The 19,551-nt window shown below is 26.0% G+C and overlaps 1 protein-coding gene across 1 annotated transcript; it reads right to left on the bottom strand.

Moving 5' to 3' along the window:
- Window positions 1-18: 18 nt before the first annotated feature.
- On the bottom strand, window positions 19-12,991 carry LOC129965943 (cell cycle checkpoint control protein RAD9A-like). The gene is made up of 11 exons (XM_056080246.1): window positions 12,785-12,991; window positions 11,049-11,119; window positions 10,834-10,950; window positions 10,285-10,399; window positions 7,675-7,774; window positions 7,346-7,452; window positions 6,936-7,042; window positions 5,459-5,523; window positions 5,184-5,327; window positions 1,446-1,674; window positions 19-297 (listed from the first exon to the last, which is right to left on the bottom strand). Exons 1-11 carry the CDS (start codon window positions 12,816-12,818, stop codon window positions 196-198), a joined length of 1,191 nt encoding a protein of 396 aa, XP_055936221.1. The 5' UTR covers window positions 12,819-12,991; the 3' UTR covers window positions 19-195.
- Window positions 12,992-19,551: the final 6,560 nt, after the last annotated feature.

Consider the following 19,551-nt stretch of genomic DNA (forward strand, 5'->3'; position numbering starts at 1 on the left):
TTTAGTTAAAATAATAAAGCAACTATAAAAGTGATTTATTTTAATAAATCAATAAAAATGCCACATATTTTGAAATGAAATATGGAGATCCATAGCATTTCGGAACTTTGTGACAGGATCAATAAAGGACATAATAAGCTCTCTTACATGGGTATATCATATAGTCGATATTATTTTCTGTGCACTTTTTTGAATTCATCCATGCTCATCATCACTGTTAGCAACAAGCACTTCATCTGGATCTGGTGCCATAGTTGTATATGTTGCTTGTGATAAACCCAAAAACATTGATCGAAACTAGAAAAAAAAAAAAAGAAATTCATTACATAAGAAAACAAATTTCAATAAATATATTCTTGTAAATTATTTAAATTCTCAAAATTAAATAAATAAACTGTTAGAATACAACATTCATTGTCACTTTTGATAAGTAACCAAATCACCAATATTGGGAAAATGTTCTGCTAGTGATATTATTGCACAAACATTTGCACTATCAATATTACGTATTTCAGACAGTGGTAAAAAGTATGCCTTATTTCAATTTTACATACTTTTTATGGAGTGATTCTTGAGAAAATAATATTTAAATAAAAATTTGTTACATTTGAATAAAACTGATAAAAGGCTGTGCCTTTTTTTTTTTTTTTTTTCACTAATTCTTAATTGTTATAAAATTTAAATATTTCCATTGTTTTCTCAGTTTAAATTATCACAATGAATAGTTGTATCAAGGTAAGGTAGTAGTATTATTACATTAATTAAAGGTATTTTAAAGCTTTGATTTGAAGAATTCTAGTCGAATTCTTTATTAGCCAATAGTGCTTTAACAGTTTATTTATTTCTTCAGCAAAATATTTGATAGCAGTCATAATGTTGTTTAGCATCTTACTTGCACATAAAATATCATTGTTGTTTAATTGACTTGAAATCAGAATTAACAATATTTCTTTGCAACTTACAAGTCTTATTCAGTAAAAGAATAATAAGTATATCAGCAAAAATTGTTTAATTTTTCTATGATACTGATCCTAGTAAAGTGCAAATTTTAAAATTAATTGCAACTAATATAAGCAAGAACAATTCTGAAAATAATAATAAGCTTATTTTTTGGGAAATATTTTTATTTTAAGCTGAAAATACCTTACTATTTCACTTTTTTTTTTCTCTCACTCTCTCTTTCCAACATGATTAATATTTAACATGATTCATGTCCTGTAAACTGGGTCATCTATCTAAATAGACCATCCTTTCTTTGCTATTTTTAATTATAGAAGAGAAGTCGTAAATAGAAAGTAGGTGTGAATCACTTACGATTCAAACAGAAACCAATAAATATATTTTCATAAATTTCTGAAATTTATTTAAAAAACAATTATTACTGAAAGCATATTTTCTTTTTAAAGAAACTAAACATTAGACAATAAGCAATTGGTAATGCTTACCTTTTTATGAGGTGGGGTAGAAGGAATCACATCATCATCAGGAATAGGATCCTGAAGCATTACATCATTGTTGTCGTTATCATCATCATCACTACTAAGTGTTAAAACAACTGGTTGAACCTTATGTGTAGTAGATGAATTTGGAAGAGAACTACTGAATGAATTAGCTTGCGAATTGCTTGATATACTCTGAGTGTCTGCATTATTTCTCTTTTTCTCTGTATGCAAACTAAAAATAAATACATTGGAATGGTTATAAATAAGTTCATGTAATGAAGAACTTATTCAAACATATATTATTAAAATATGCCTCTAAGTCAAACAGTTTATAACTGTATATAAAAAAAATACAAGATGTGATTTTTTAAAATCAATCTTATAAAAATCATCCATTGTAGATATGTGCCTAATATAAGTATTAAATATATTTTTATTATGGAAGCCAGTACAAAATGTTAGTGTTTTTTTTTACATTCCTCAAAGCATTGTCATTGTTAAATTCAAGAAATAACACTTCCGTTATTTCTAAAAATTAATCAACAAGAATATCAAATATGATGTGGGCCAAATGAAAAAGATCTTATGAAACGATAGCTGTAAGAAGAGGGGATAAGACTATTCAATTTTACAAAATAATATTTTTTTTTTGAAAAGTATGATAGTGAATGTCTCTACTTCCCTATTTCAAATGAAATCATATTTTCAATGGTTTCTATTTCAAAACTAAAATAAAATCGATATCAATATATAGGACTTTATCCAAAACTTATTTCCTTTCATAAGAATAAGTCACTACTTCAACTGATTCTTGTTTTTGTTCTAATAAAAAAAAAATGAAATCAATTTTATATTTCGTTGTAAAGCCTATGATTAACAATGTTTTCTTTCCTCCATTAATTCCAAATCAGACTTGCACTTAAACCTCCATGAATGAAGTAATTTTGATTTATTTAATAAATTTTATAAAGTTAAATATTTGCTCACACTATGAAATTAATTTTATATTTCATTGTAAAGCCTATGATTAAAAATGTTTTCTTTCCTCCATTAATTCCAAAGCAGACTTGCACTTAAACCTATTAAATGAAGTAATTTTGATTTATTTAATAAATTTTATAAAGTTAAATATTTGCTCACACTAATTTGAAATTCATCATTTTTTTTATCTAATAAAAGGTATTTACTTTTTGCTTTGTTTTTTATTACAGATTTTAAGAAGAATTTTATATATATATTTTTAACTATTATAATTCAGATTTTCCTTATTTTTAATCTTCTGACTTAAAAAATAATAATAAATTATTATTCATCACAAAATTATTAATAATTTCAAATATATTATTTATAAATTCTGACAGTTAATTCTCTTTTTAAAATGATATTTAATACTTTTCTTGATACTGTTTTAAAAAAGAAAAAATTTTATTATGTAATTTAATTTAGCTTTTCAAGATTCATTTAGTTTTAGCTTTCATACTCTTTCATTCAATATGTTTAATGATGTAAATATTTTGCAACTTTTCTCACCTGTTAAATTTTTGCTGTCATGTTTACTCACTGACATAGAGTCCTAAACACTTTTAATTAAAATGCCTCATTTCCAGCAGTGAAGACGTTCTTTTTTACATAAAAGCATTTTTTGCACTTTCATTTTTTATTAAAATCATATTTTCAATCTTATTGAAGAATGAAGTTATAATTTTAAATATTTGCATTCTCATTATTCTCAACATTACTTCCAAGAAGATCAATATTGGAAGTAAACAAATTGGTCATCATTGGTGCCTAATTTTATACATAAAACAAAGTTAAATAATAGCTAAGTTATAAAAATAATATAGTATAAAATTATTATTAATAATAAATGAAAATTATATAAAAATGTATAGTATCCATATTAATAAAATAGTAATTGTGTAATTAATTTTTTAAAATAACAGTGGAAGAAAATAAACAAGCACAAAACAATTCCAAGAAATGTTTACACAAAATTCCTGCTTTGCAAATTTGACCAAGAATGATAAACTGCATGAACACATTTAAACTGCATATCCCTTGCATTTATTGTAAAACGAATAAGATTTTTTTTTTCCAAATAAAACCAAAAAAAAAAAAAAAATCACTACTTGTGAGCAAATCTCTAGTCATTTGGCTTCTAAATATGTAAGGGCCTTTAGCTACATTGATGGAAAAATAACTGTAAATGGATATTAAATCTTAGAAAATGAAGTCGAAGGACTTACTAAACAATTTTATTGTTTATTTTTATTACTAAATATAATTAGCAAACTATTACTTCAGCACTAATTTTTAAAAAAAGTTTAAACAATGATACATAATAAAAGATAGCAAACCAGCTCACAGAGCAAAAAAACAGTACACATCCTAAGTTCCTGTTTGTATATGTCAATATCCCCAATCAAACACTAAGTGCAAAAATTGTGATGTCAAGAGATTGATATAAGAAACTATTTGTTTGAATGTACAACTTTGTAATTCAACTTTGTACAATTTCCAATCTGCAAATTTAACTAACTTGGCCTTCAGCATACTCATTCCAATATAAGGAAGATATAATGATTTTTAACATGACAAAGTACTTATTTTCTATTCATACACATGTTGAACATTAAAAAAATATATATCACTCCCCAACAATCCAGATGTCATAATTTCAGAAAAGGACATTCAGGAAAGAAGGATCTCAGAAGTGAGCGAAGTATTTTAATTATACTTTTCATCAGATTAACCTTTGGATTAATTTATGCCATTTAGCAAGCCAATTGTAAAAAAAAAAAAAAAAAAAAAAAAAAAAAGTTATTGACAAAGGAATTCAGATAAATTAATGATAACCGAGCAAATAACACTGAATCCAGCTGTTTATCAAATATTTAAAAATATAGTTCAGATTATACAATTTTTATCAGCCCAAAATAATTAAAAACAAGCTAGATTAATTGATTGTCTTTATTGACCACAAAAAGCCTGGATTGAGAATAAAACTAAGAATTCATTTATTTAAAAAAAGTCCCTTCTCCCAAATGAATCAAAATATAGTGAAGTGTAAGCAAATACATTCGAAAAATTGATTTTGCAAGAGTATTATTGTATTTTCAAGTTTACTGAATTGAATTATGTATGTATTTATATATATAATATATATATATAAGAAACCATATCTAAAATTAAAAGTATTTTTTAAACAAAATTAAATAATTTTGGAATTGCAACTAAAAATTATTTATAATTCAAACTAAAACCAAAAAAAGAAAAGAAAAGCACCATAGTATTATACTATATATATATGTGTGTGTGTGTGTTCTATTTTCTCATTTCAATTTCTACCATTTCCAAACGTGAATTAATGCATTCAAAATAATTATCTCGTTTATAAATCTTTCCTATTTATTCAATGAATTTTGTTTTAATGATTTTTATTTAATGTTTCCCATTCACTTTAATTTGCTTGTCTGTCAATTGATTATATTTTTGATTCGAAAACCGTATTAAAAACAAATAGCTTTAATAATTCCCACAAAATCCCATCAGCTAAATATTTTCATAATGAAATTATTTTTTCTTAGACTTTAACATTTTCATGCTTATTTAATTATTTCATCAACAATAATCAAAATTCCACCCCTAAAATAATATTCAGAAGTAATCAATGTATAAAATAGACAAATTATCTTTTTAATAATGCAAATTCAGCAAAAATAATTCTAAAAAAAAAGTTACTTTTTGACAATCTGTGATGTCTGAGCAACTGAACTTCTAGAAACACAACTAGAAGATAACGATTGACTTTCTCTGTCAGCTAAAGTTGCTAATACGAACTGCACATCAACCCCACGTAACCCAGTTACGCTAAATGTGATTGGTCTTAAAAAAAAAAAAAAAAGGATTAAAACAAACTTATAACATGTGTAATATAGGGAAAAAAATGGTATTTTAAAGACATTTAGAGTTATTTTGATGTTGAAATACCATATCATATTTTAAAAACTTCTTACCTTCCTCCTGTTTGGCATTTGATTGAAACAGGAACATTAAAACCTTCACAAAAATTTAACACAGCCTAGAAAAGAAAACCTAGTAAGATTAGTTCCAAAGTGAATAAATAGTTATTTACACTCATTAATTTTAAAACTGATTCGTAAATTTAAGGTTTAAAAATTCATAACTGAATAAACTATATTTATCAAAAACTTTCACTATTTTAACTATAATATTTTGCTTGGTGTGCTTGAATTTCTGAACTAAGACTTGAATAAAACATTAATTTAATTGAAAGGACTGCAAGTTTTTCTTTTTTAAGTATAAAAGTGATTACAAACTATCTAAATTTCCCAACAGTTAAAAATAGAATGAAAGATAGATATTATATATGTAGATATAATTTAAATGGGCACATGTTTACATTTCATTGCTAAATTTCTTTTTAAATAATTTAAATGAATAAGAAAATTTCTACCATATATATAAAAATGCTAATAAATCATTTCTTTAACTAGGAAGGGAAAAAATCACACTTTTTGACAGTGGAAAATGTAGCACTGCAGCCTCAAGCAGTGCATATTATAAACCCTCTCTTTAAATAACTGGCCAGTTTAGTTTAACATTTCAAAACATTTTTAATTTAATTAATAAGCAAACAATTTACTTCAAATGAATTTTTTTAAACTTAATAATATGTTTTTATTCATTTACATTTTTAATATATGTATATGGAAAAAGTAACTAAAGTAATAATATTCTTGAAAAATCAATTATAATGTGTTTAGCTAATAAATTTCTCACAGTCAAAGCATTTAATTATTATGACAATTTGTAAAGTAATAATAAACTTCAAACAAATATAACATTTAATATTTTACAATATTATATCAATATTTTACACGACCTCTCAAGTGAAAAACAGCATAACCAATTAAATTAATATTTATATATCCAATATACAATAAAAAAGCATTTAATTATACTTTAATTTATTTAATAACAGTAATTCAATGGGAACACATATTGCATCATAATAATTTATGATTCAAAGATAATTTTTTGAATATTTATATATTTTGTATCTAGGTAATTAATTTTTTTTATTCAAGCCTCTTCCTTTTGGGGGCCCAATATCTAACTGGAAGATTCATCAGTGTTCTTCTTTAAAACATTCAATAAACAATTGAACTTTTCACTACAAAGAATTAATTTATAGTGAAATATATGAACAAAAACTATGAAACATGGCTAACAGGAAAAATAATCTTAAGGAGGTAACAATTTCTTCAGAAGGATTTCAATTAACTTTTTTGTGTCATAAAGAAGAACAATAGAAACTGAATTTCAAACACCTTTAATATATGGAAAAAAATTATATTATATATTTCTTTAAAATAATAATAAATGTTCTAAAATGGCTTATATAACTTTTCATTGACTATTTATAAAATTTTGCAAATAAATATGAAGAAATAAAAATACCACACTTACTTTCAATTCTTTTAAACAAAATGTAATTTTTGTTTCTTGGTCAACTTCAAACAATTCAAATTCTTCTGATTCTAATGTTAATTCTGTATGCACAACTTTATTTGGATCTGCATGGAAATACTTACAATAAATAGTATCATAAATGGTAGGAAATTTTGATAAAGCTAACAAGGAAGACATAGAAGATAATCAATATTTTAAAAATATTTCTTGAAATTTAAATACAAATTTTTATTTCCACCTTTTCTAATATATCAAATAGTAAATTTTCAATATTCTTTTTGTAATTGGCACTCTCAGGAACCAAAATTAAATAATGTATTAGAAAAAAAATAGGATATTTTCATTTTCTTTTGATTAGGAAATCTATGAAATTTAAAGTTTGAAAAATTAAAATTTAGAACAAATACCTGGCTCATCATCAACATAGTTTCGTAATAAAACCTTATTTGAACAAACTGTTAAAGTTACTTCTTCAACTGATGTACTGAAATTTTGAATACCATCATGGAGCAAACTAAAAAAAAAAAAAAAAAAAAATTGGAAATGAATAAAGATAAAAAGCTTTAAAATCAAAAATTAGTAATCCTTAAATTTAAATTTTCAACTTCATAATTTAAAAAATTATTTTAGAATGATAATGACACATAAAACATCTTGTACTTCAAATTTTTGCTTTATTATAATATCAAGAAAAATAGTAAAATGAAAAAACAATTATATACTACTTGGCCCCTACCGTGATGAAGCATTTAGCTGACATAAGAATCCACTAGTTGGAAATGAACCTTGCACAGTTTCATTCTCCACATAATGCAGTTGATATATCTTAACCATACCTAAATAAATGATAATGATTATCATTTCATGAACATTCAGATAAAATTATTACTTTTTGGACATTTACTCAGAATTTAGATTTTTTGCGGGGATTATTAATAAGCAAGCTCGATAAATTGAAGTTAAGTAATATATTTAAATAAATTTTAAGAATGAATTATCTGAAAATATTAAGATAATCTCATAAGATTACTTTAATTCAAAATCATATGTCAGTATTGTTTAATTTATAAATTTAAAATTAAAATTTTAATTCATGAATTAACATACAACATTTATTTATATTAAAAGGGCAATGTGTGAACCAGTAGTTCAAAATAATAGAGAAATTCCATTTAATGCAGTTAATTATTGAATCACAATTAGGTACTAACGAAGAACAATCTGCAATATCTACATACCTTTTTAATAGAACATCTATATAAACCAAAACTTTATAAATAAAGGTATGAAAAAAAAAGAGAGAAAGACTAATAACTCAGTAGTTCCTAAGATACTTTTTTTTTTTTTTTTTTTTTTTTTGGCAGCCTTGGTGAATCTAGATTTCCATCCTCTACCCATAGTACTAATGATAAAACTCCAAATAATTTTTTAACAAAATAGTAAACCTTTATAGATAGTAAAACTTTTATTATAGTTAAACAAAAAAAAAATTATATTAAATAAAAATTTATTCAATAAATATAATAATTATTAGAATGGGTATTAATTATTGCATATTTTTTCAAATCATAGATTTGAATCAAGCCTTTAAGACAATAACTACAGAAAACCCAGCAGTGCACAAATGAGAAGTAAGTGAAATAAAAAAAAATAAAAAAAATTATTTTAGCACTTAAGAAAGGATATTAATTTTTTAAAAATAATGGCATTAAAAGGAATCTTCAATTCATGCAAAATTGTTGATATTTTTAATCCAGACGATAAGCTTTCATAAGTATTAGCAAAAATATCATACCTTATAAAATTTATTTAAAAATATAAATGAAATTCTGAAAATGATATAATATTTTGTGCTATCCCAGTGAGAACCTTAAGACTCATTATGGCAGCTGGGCACTTTGGAAGCATGTGGATAGGTTCTTTAATTTATATTTTCTTTATATTTGCCTCATCATTAATTTTTAGTATAGTAGCATCTATTTGAAATACAACTTACCAAGTATATAAAAATTACATACAAAATTTTCCTTTGTTTTATGAAATATATGTTCCTTTTAAATGAATCATAATTTTTATCACTTGGACCATCAAAATTTTTTAAATAACATAGCCATAGTCTATATTATATTGCTGAAAATTTAATTTTTTTAAAAGCCAGTAAACTAATCAACTTATTGTTAACAAAATGAAAATTTCTCTAAAATCTATGATTTAAAACTGGATATAATTATGATACACTAAAACAAAAATGCAAGAAACAATTAATTTAAATTAAATCACATATGTAATTTCTTTTCAAAAAGAATAATTTATTTCACACTATCTTGACCATAAAATCAGAAAACCACTATAAGGCAGAAATGCAGAAAAAACAAGTTATTTTATATGAATTTCAGTAGCCTTATTATGACAGATTTTATTTTGAATATTTTATTAAAATATTATATTATTTTAAAATATTTATAATAAATAGTATAATTTTCTGTATAATTTAGTACGATATGTAATTAATGTGCAATAAACACAGGTTTTGTTATTATAATGCATTCTTTTTCAATAAATATTTAGTCTTCTAATCTGATATCTACTAGATTATTGAGAATCTATTAAAGAGTCATCAATTTAAATATTAAATATAAAAAAATTCCTAAATTTTTTTTAAATATATATATAGTAGCTTGCCAGCAAATTAAAAGAATAAATAAATATATTGGCAATAATATTATGAAATTCTCAAACAACTGTCTCTTATACTAGTTATGACTAAGTTTGTATTCTACATACTAAAAATATATTAAACTGAAATTGATTGTAATGTTATAAAAAGTATGCATCATAAATAAAATACAAATTATAATAGCTACAGTCTAATTCAGTATTATTAAGTGCTCATATTTATAATAACCATATAAATTAATAAGTAACGAGTATCTTGAAATTTAAGGAATGCATTTTAGAATTCCATAAGTCCCTGTTGACTATTTTAGAAAATTCTTAAAACTTCCAAAAAATACTTAGCAACAGTTAGAATTGTGCAAATTAAATATTACATAAATTGTACTAAAAAAAATCTAAATAGTTACAAATATATATTTTACATTTTTCTTTATTAAAATTATGGATCATAAATATTTCACTAAAATTCACTGGTAATCAACAAAATTTATGAAGGTGAAGAAAATTCAGTTATTTCTATTTGAATATTTTCAAGAAATATAAATATGTTGAAAGGGGAAAAGGCTAAAATTACAGTATCAAATGAATGATTAAATTTTATATCTCAAGAATGCTAATAATCATTTACTAAAGAAAAAAATAATAAAATAGTAATTTTTTTTTTCCTTACCATGTTTGCAAAAGAATTTGAGAAGTAGATAATCTGATGAGGATGTTAAATCAAACAGAAACTTTTCAACAGTTTTTTCTAAATGTGGCAAGGACCGAAATGCCATCAAACACGACTAAACAGATAAAAAGAAAAAAAAATTAATAAACCTGAAATATCTTCCTTAAATTCACAACAAAATTATTATTATTCTCAAAATACTTAATCATAAAATTTGTTCTGATAGTATGAAACTTTCACAAATAGTTAAAATTTTGTAAGACAATTTTTTTTACATTGTCGTCATTTTATGGGTATACAATTTTATTGATTTACATCTTACAAAACATGGTTTTATGCAAGTGTATAAAATGGTAGCAAAAACTGTAAAATTTATAAAACAATTTTCATAGTATAAATATAATGGTTGATAATCAAATATACATATCCCAGCTAATTTGTATTTGCAAAAGTTCAATCAAATGAAATATAAAAGAAAAAGAGATCAAAATTAAATTTTCAATTAAATATATTTTTACACATTAAAAAAAATTAAATAATCAAAAGTACCTTAAGCAACACTTTTCTTTTTTCAGCTGAATCATCTCTATAAGATATGAAGAAATCTGGTTTAAATGTAAAACAAGCATATGCAGATTTGGATGAATTGACAGTGTGAAAAACTAACTGAAAAAATATAGAAACAAGCATTACAATATTTATAGAAAAACCTAAAATTTATTTAAAAAAATGTTAACTATATTTAATGTTTATAATATACATACTCCAGACGGTAGAGCTTCTATATACAAGTCATCAGCAATGCGTATCAATGCATGAAAAGCTTTACCGAAAACTGCAACACACATAAAATATAAAAACATGTACAAATATTCACATGATCAAAACTTAATAATAAATTTTGTAAATCCAGTAATTTTTACAAATCATATTTAAAAGAATAAAAATAGAATTAAAACATCAATTCTCTTGTAATCGGGAAATTAAGCATAGCAAATTAATACTAAATAAATTTTAATACATTATTTTTGCTAAAGAGAACATATAACAGGTTTATAAGGATTTCATCAAAACTATAAAACAAAATTAATATACAGAATAAAATAATATCCGACTTGATGTTGAGAGATTCAGCTGTAAATTATCTTCCATGCTACAAAGCTAATATATATCAAAAACTATCTATAATTTACTAGACAATTTCAGATAATATCTAATATTTTAAAATGTTGAATACTAAGTATATAAATATTTTACACCTTGATTGCTGTAGCATAATTAATAATATCTAATATTTTAAAATGTCGAATACTAAGTGTATAAATATTTAACACCTTGATTGCTGTAGCATAACTAATAATATCTAATATTTTAAAATGTTGAATACTAAGTATATAAATATTTAACACCTTGATTGCTGTAGCATAATTAACTCTTAGATAAATTATAAGTATATTTAAATTAGGACATAGGTATTTTTAAATATTAAATCTTTTAATATTTAAAAAGTAAGGTTTTAATAATGTAAAAGGTTTGATAGAGAAAAAAATGTTAAATTTATGTACTATACTTTATAGGATCATAAACTAATTCTAAATGTGATTTATTCATAATTTTTTTAAAAAAATTAACACTAACAGAAATTTAAAATTAAACATTAAGGAAATAATTTTTTCATTTTAAGATATTCAAAATATGATTAACATTTCTATTTTTCTAAATTTATTGCAAAGAATTTATACATTATAAATATGATCTTGTATCCAAAAAATATGTTTATTGAATATCTTCAAACAAAAGATTGATAAATTAGACAGAGAACTGAACTTTTAACAGATAAAATTGAGAAGAAAAAGAAAACCGTAACATACAAAATATTTATAAAAAAATATTTGTGTGTGCGCATCTTTTCTAGAAAGGATGTAAAAAAAAAGATTATGATAGTTATATGAAAAATTCCAACTTTAATATTATTTATTAGAGATAAATATAAAATTCCAGTTGCTTAAAATATTCTCACAGAATCCATTTTTTTTAATGACAGCAGCTCTAACAACAAAAGTGAAGTTATTCTAAAAGTTGCAATTCGAAAGTTACACGTCATGATTCAAGTATACTTCATTGATTCTTAAGGAATGAAAAAGCAGATACAATCAGATGATTGATTATGAAAATGCATTTAAAATGTATATGTATTTCGTATTTCACTGCATGAGTATAAAAAACCAGTGTGAACTACAAATTAATTATTTCAGCTAAAAAAATGATTTTTATATTTCACTGGTAAATATTTATAGAGAATATGGCCCCAATTACATTTTTAAAAAATTTATGACACAAATTAAATTGTTTATATTCATCAAAAAGCTTCATTTTTAAAAAGAACTTCAAATAATGAAAATTGTTCAACTAATAACAGTACGCAATCAAAAGCGAAAATTCGAAACAATCAATATAATATTTGATCATTTCCATTTACATTTCACAAAAAAATACATACTTTTTAAATTTGCGGCTCCAATTAAACATGACATTTTTATAGCATTATAAAAGAAAGTTTAGTAAAATATATCTGCATGATATTCAAAACAATTTTTGGTAAATATTTTCACTTCAAAGAGGAAAAGGAAAACAAGACATTTTAAATCCACAAGTCGCACGGTTTTATTACAACTAATAACAAAAGCAGACGAAATCAGACAGCAGTTGAAGTAGAAGTTCAAGAAGACTGGGGAGGGGGTATTTTATTCGTTGTGGTGCGACAGTCAACAAATAGTGTCTTCATAAAATGTTTTGAGTTTTTTGTGAAAATCTTGCAAGACATATTTTTTCACACTAAAAACAGTATTTCCTTTCATATATAGGATTTTCATGACTTCCTTAAACATAAAATGCTTTGCAATATTGCATGACATTGAAAATATTGCATAATGTAGTTAAATATCTTTGTAAGTGCTAATAAGGTTTAGTACCCTTGTCATCCTGCAACAATATTTGATCATATATCTAATATGTAAAAATCTCATATCACGGTGTTTGTGTTCGTTCTCCTCCGAAACGGCTCGACCGATTTTCATGAAATTTTTTATGTGTATTTGGTAGGTATGGGAATAGGTCGTAAAGAATATTTCACAACGCTAAGTAATTAGGGTGTTCCTATCCACGTTCACTTTCCGATGAGGAGATCAACGCTTGCTTGAAATCATCGCCACTGTGACGTAATGTTGAAAAAGTCCAGGTAAAAATAAATATGCGTGTCCAAATGCTACAAAATCCATCTGTTGACACATTCTCGGACCAATTGTTAGATATCGGCGATGGAAAAGTTGCTGTCTTTGAAAATACTGGAGGCATAAAATTGCGCACTAATTTCTGTTCTGTCGTTGATTCGCAAAATGCTCTCATTGACCGCATATTTCCCGATATACGCACACAATACATAAATCATGCGTGGCTGGCAGAAAGAGACATTTTGGCAGCAAAATATGTGGACGTCGACGATTTAAACTTCAAGATATAGCAGTCATTCCCAGGCGACATGATATCATACAAATCGATCAATACAGTTTCCGATGCTAACGAAGCTGTAAATTATCCAACAGAGATTTGAACTCACTGGATTTGCCAGACATGTCACTACAACTTCGACTGAAAGTTGGATCTCCGGTTATTTTACTTCGGAATTTGAACCCACCATAGCTGTGCAATGACACGCGATTGGTCATTAAAAAGTTGATGAAAAACGCTATCGAAGCCACCATTTTGAATGGCAAATTCCGAGCCGAAAATGTTTTGTTGCCACGAATTCCATTGATTCTCACAGACATGCCAATCGAATTCAAACGCGTTCAATTTCCTATTAGTTTCGCATTCGCCGTGACAATCAATAAGTAGCAAGGCCAAACGATGTCTGCTTGCGGCTTAGATTAGGGCACACCATGTTTTTCACGCAGACAATTATATGTGGCATGTTCTGGTATGGGCAAATCATCGAGCTTATTGTGTTGGCTAAAGACGGACTGAGAAAAAATATCCTACACTCAATTGCTCTTCGAAATGAATATTGATTTTCTTTATTTCATTTTTATACTTTAGGACAAAAAATATATTACTTTTTTCATTTTATGTTTAACTTTTAAGAGATCAAACAATGTATATGTTCGTTACGTTAATGAAATGCATTGTATTGAAAAAATGAATGGTTGGTGTTTTTTTGTTTTTATTGGCGATCATCGTCTACAGCGCTCCATTCCTCTTTCTGTCATAGATCCCATCCCTACACACAATACATTCTTTATTTTTTAATTAACAGCCAAAATATTCACTAGAAATGATTTATATGGTAGAACAACGATTGCCGGGTCAGTTAGTATATATATATATAAAGTATTTATAAGAAATTACAAAAATAAACTGACTTCGTCAGCGAGCTTGTCCTTGGCAAGTGCCATTATAAACAAGAACAAACAACAACAAAAATAAAGAAAAGAATTGATAAATATTTTAAAAGATTAAATGAATTATTCCAAAATACTAACTTCAATCTTTATTTTATAAAGATTGAAAGGAACATGCTTTCTCTTTTACTCAAATTTATCGCCAAGTGCAGTAAGAACAAAAAAAAAAAAAAAAAAAAAACTTATAAATATAGCATCTAATTTAGAAAAAATACTTGCGTATGTTTATCGACATTAGAAACAATGGACAACTATATTAGCCCAGAAACATCATTAATAACTCTGAATATTTGAATGTTTAGATATAATTTTCTCTATGTATTCGACTTCTGAAATAAAGCTGTATCTTTATTAAAAAAGTATTATTTAATATCTTTATTAAAAAGAATTTCATAAATAAAATTTCTCTATTTACAAACCATTTAGTTTTTTGTAAGCTTAATTAATAATTCGTAAATGAAAAACTAGCTTGAAAATTATTTTATTATTTTTCGTTACCTGTAGATGAAATATTTTATAAAAATATATGTTTTAGGATTGTTTTCTTTTTTTAATTTCAACTATACTTTGTTATGTTTTATAAAAATACTTCTATTGTTTTATGGTCCATAACATTTTTTTCTTTCAAATTACTTTATATTTATAAGCAAACGTATTTTATTATCTTAAGTACGAAAATGAGGCTACCCTTTGCAAAGGGATCAATTCATCCTCAAGTGACAAATACCAAACAATCTGCTTTCCATATTTTTGTGAAATTCCCCATTATCTGCTCGTAGTAATTATTGTTTACTATTTTTCGGTTGCGAGATCAACCATAAAAACATGACTGATATGAAGTGTTTTACAAAGCATTTCCTAAGAAAAACAATTGATGTGAGCGTTTTTTTAAAAATTTATTTTCCCATTAATTTTTTTATTTTAAGTTAAGAAATAGATTTCTATTTGATGAAATTTGAGGTTAATGACTTGTTTGGTAATCATATTAAAAAAAAAAAAAGGCTGCAAATATTTGGTTTGATATGTTTAAAAATTTAATGAGTTCAGATATTTTTTTATTTATTAAAAAATAGTAATTTGATAGAATGTAAAAAAATACCCAAAATATCGTCTTAGGTGAAATCAGAAGATGGGATTGAGGAAACCATAGTACCATGGGAATAAAATTTAGATTTTTGCAAATTAAGAAAATATTTATTTCACATAGTATGTTAATGGTTAATGCTGATACTGTCTCCAGTTTTAAAAATAAAAATTATCTTATGCATTGCACAAAAAAAAAAAAAAAAAAAGTAACTTTGGAATTTAAATTTATACTTTTGAGTAAAATTGCCAAATGTTTAATTGCATGTTTAGAGAGTTGTACAATAATAAAATGGAGCAAGTAATATATTCAGTAAGAATTATGACAGTGACCTTGAGAAACATTTCCCAACAAAAAATGTGATTTGTTAGGTCCTCTTTCAAGTTCAAACAGGTAACGAATTCAATGAACAATCAAAATAAGTCTGCATTTTATTTTATTATTTATTGAAATTCGTTGTGAAGGGATAAAAAAAAAATTATTAATAATTTCAATTATTAAATAATATTGCAAAATAAATAATATTAAGACTACAAATATTATAAAAATAGTTTACAGATACAGGTTTGTTTCAAAGTTTATATTACTGAAAATCTTTGACGTTTTTAAAGAAATCCAAAAGTTTTTATCACTTGGCAAAAATTAAAAGCTTATCTTTGTATTTTAAACACATTTGAAATTAGCTATCGTTTGTAATTATTCTTCTTTCAATTAAATTCAGAGAATACCATTTTATGATAGAAAATATGACTTTCAATTACTTTGACTTATTACTTTCAATTGTAGGAAAAAACTGCCTGCTTTTCTTTATTAAAGATCTTATTTGTTGCAGGTTTGAATAATTCAATTATAATTATTAATTCTAGTAAAAGGAAGTTCTTTTTTTAAATCAATTTTTTTTAATATATACTTCGGCATTTATATATTAACTGCATGAAGGTGTGAGCCTAGAAAATAACTAGTATGTTAATTTTGGAAATTGCTATTATGCGTTTAATACAAGTACCCACACAGTTATAATGGTTATCTTTTTCAGTAACACGGCAGCCATCTAACCAAAGGACCGAAAAATAAACAAAACCTCCATAACAATAAATGCATTTAAATAAAAAAATTGTGTATTTCACAATATATGCAAAATATCATAAAAAAATTATTCCTCATATAATAAATATTGCAAAATATAATTCAATATTTATTCAGCAAATTATTTTAAACTTTGACAACATAATTGACATCTAGTTAGTAAATTGGTTTAACACTACGACAGTCAGTTTCTTAAGTATTTTCTTTAAATAGTTGAGGATTGTGTAGTGATTGGATTTTGAAGCGTTAAGAAAATAAACGTTCATAGATGGCGCTAGGCAACTAGCGCGAGTGTAATTCAAAGAGTGATGTCATTCGAGTGTTGGCTCTTGGAGGAGAAGGAGTTACTGAGCAGAGTAACTCGAACGAATCTGAAATAAATCTGTTAAGTTTTCTATTTGCCAAATTTTTTTCAAAGCACTCACGAACCAGCCACGACATTTGGCGCAGTCGAAAGGATTGAGAATCGAGTGCTATTTTTGACGAACTTGAAATCGAACTTTATTCGATAAAGGTGTGTGCTTTCGGTATCGATATGGCCTTCCTAGGCAGTGCGAAAAAGGAAGATTTGAAGTTGTTGGCGGAAGAGCTGGGTGAAACTGTTTCATTAGAGATGAAAATTGTGGACTTAAAAAAATTAATTACTGGAAGTGAAAATTGCGAGGAAGAGTTTGTGAAGAAACAAATGATAGTTATCATAGAGGATAGAAAAGCGAGAGAAGATCAAAAACGAAAGCAAGAAGAACAAAAACGAAAGCAAGAAGAACGAGAATTGGAAGAAAGAAAAATTAAAGAAGAACGAGAATTTGAAGAAAGAAAAATTAAAGAAGAACGAGAATTTGAAGAAAGAAAAATTAAAGAAGAGCGGGAATTGCAGGAGAAAAAGGCACAAGAAGAACGAGAATTCGAACTTGAGAAACTGAAGCTGCAATATTCCAGTGTACCCGTGGACGTCGAATTACCAACTCCCAAGATAGAACTCAGGCACGTGATGCAAAAATTCGATGAAAAGAACAGTGATATCAGTTTATATTTGCTGTTGTTCGAGAGGCAAGCCGAGTGGGCTCAAATAAAACGAGAAGATTACGTGTCGCATCTATTAGGATTATTGCCAACGGATATAACCCAACTCATCGCTCGAGAGCCAATCGAGAAAGTTAAGGACTATGACCACATCAAGAGTTTATTAGTGAAACGATTTAAACTCAGCCCGGAAAAATTCAGGCAAAAGTTTATGACTCATTTTAAAAGACCGGAGACTACCTGGTGCGATTTTACTTACGAACTTAAAAATTATTTTGAGCAATGGATTCAAGGATTGGAAATAACTACTTTTGAAAGTTTGTCGGGTTTAATCATAACAGAACAGATAAAGCGAAAAGTACCTACGGATATTAAAGAACATTTTATTGATGTTTGGTCACAATTCACGAACCCAAACGAAACTGCAAGCAAATTAGATGATTATGAAAATGTGCAATCAAACAGTGTGAGGAAAAAGAAAGAACTATATCAAGAGAATAACTGTTCTAAACATCAAACCTACGACGAAAGAGAAGAGAGATATTTTTCGGAACGGAAATATGTACCCCCGCATCAACGAGAATTCAGAAACAAAAACTTTCATAAAAACGAAACTACAAATTCAAGAAAAGTAACAAGAGACTGTTACATTTGTGGATTGTCGCATTTTGCTAGAGACTGCCCAAATAGACATAAAAAATCGCAGTTGAGAGAATCTGCGGCAGAAAAGAAACGGGAAGACATTTTAACCGCGGAAATTCAGTCGGAATTAATTAATGGTGAAAAAAGCTTAAATATCAACCCTTTACAATACGTTGATATTTGTGTGGACAATAGAGAACTGAAAACCCTAGTTGACTCAGGTGCTATGATACCAGTTTTAAATTCTAAATATGTGTCGAGTGAACAAAAAGAAAAAGGAAAAATCATTTTAAAAAGTGCATTTGGAGAAAGGATTAACGCTACTCTTTCGAGTTTTCAAATATCATTAAAATATAAAAACAACGAAGGGTTTTCCAGGCCTATTGAGATAGTTGCAGCTGTCACGGATAGAATTCAAGAGCAATTCCCCCTCTGTATTAAACTTATTGGGAGAAAGCATAAACCACAGCCGCAGCCAAAACACGTCTGGATTAGAGGCGCCGATGGAAGAGAGCTTTGATGAATTTATGATTTGTTGTGGAATTAGTCAGAGCGAAGAACAACCGAGCGGAAATGAAAGCGATTCTTTGGATAAGAAAAACAAAATTAATGCGTTGAAAGAAGAACAAAGAAAATGTGATACTTTGCTGTCAGTAAGAAAAAATTTATCCCTTGGAAAAGGAAACTTTTTTATGAATGATGAATTAATATTCCACCGGGATAAAATATTAGGCGAAAAAGTGAATCAGTTGGTTTTGCCCAAAAATAAGAGACAGCAAGTTCTTAAATTAGCACATGAATCAATTTTCGGATGCCATATGGGATTAAAAAAGACTAGTGAAAGAATTAAATACAGTTTTTATTGGCCAAATATGACAGATGATATCAAAAACTTTTATAAATCCTGTAAAGAATGCCAGTTGAGGAGTCCGGAAAAAATGATTGATAAAATTCCTATTACTCCTGTTCTCCGTC

The sequence above is a fragment of the Argiope bruennichi genome, chromosome 4 (assembly GCF_947563725.1).
Source record: "Argiope bruennichi chromosome 4, qqArgBrue1.1, whole genome shotgun sequence".
Classification (NCBI taxonomy): domain Eukaryota; kingdom Metazoa; phylum Arthropoda; class Arachnida; order Araneae; family Araneidae; genus Argiope; species Argiope bruennichi.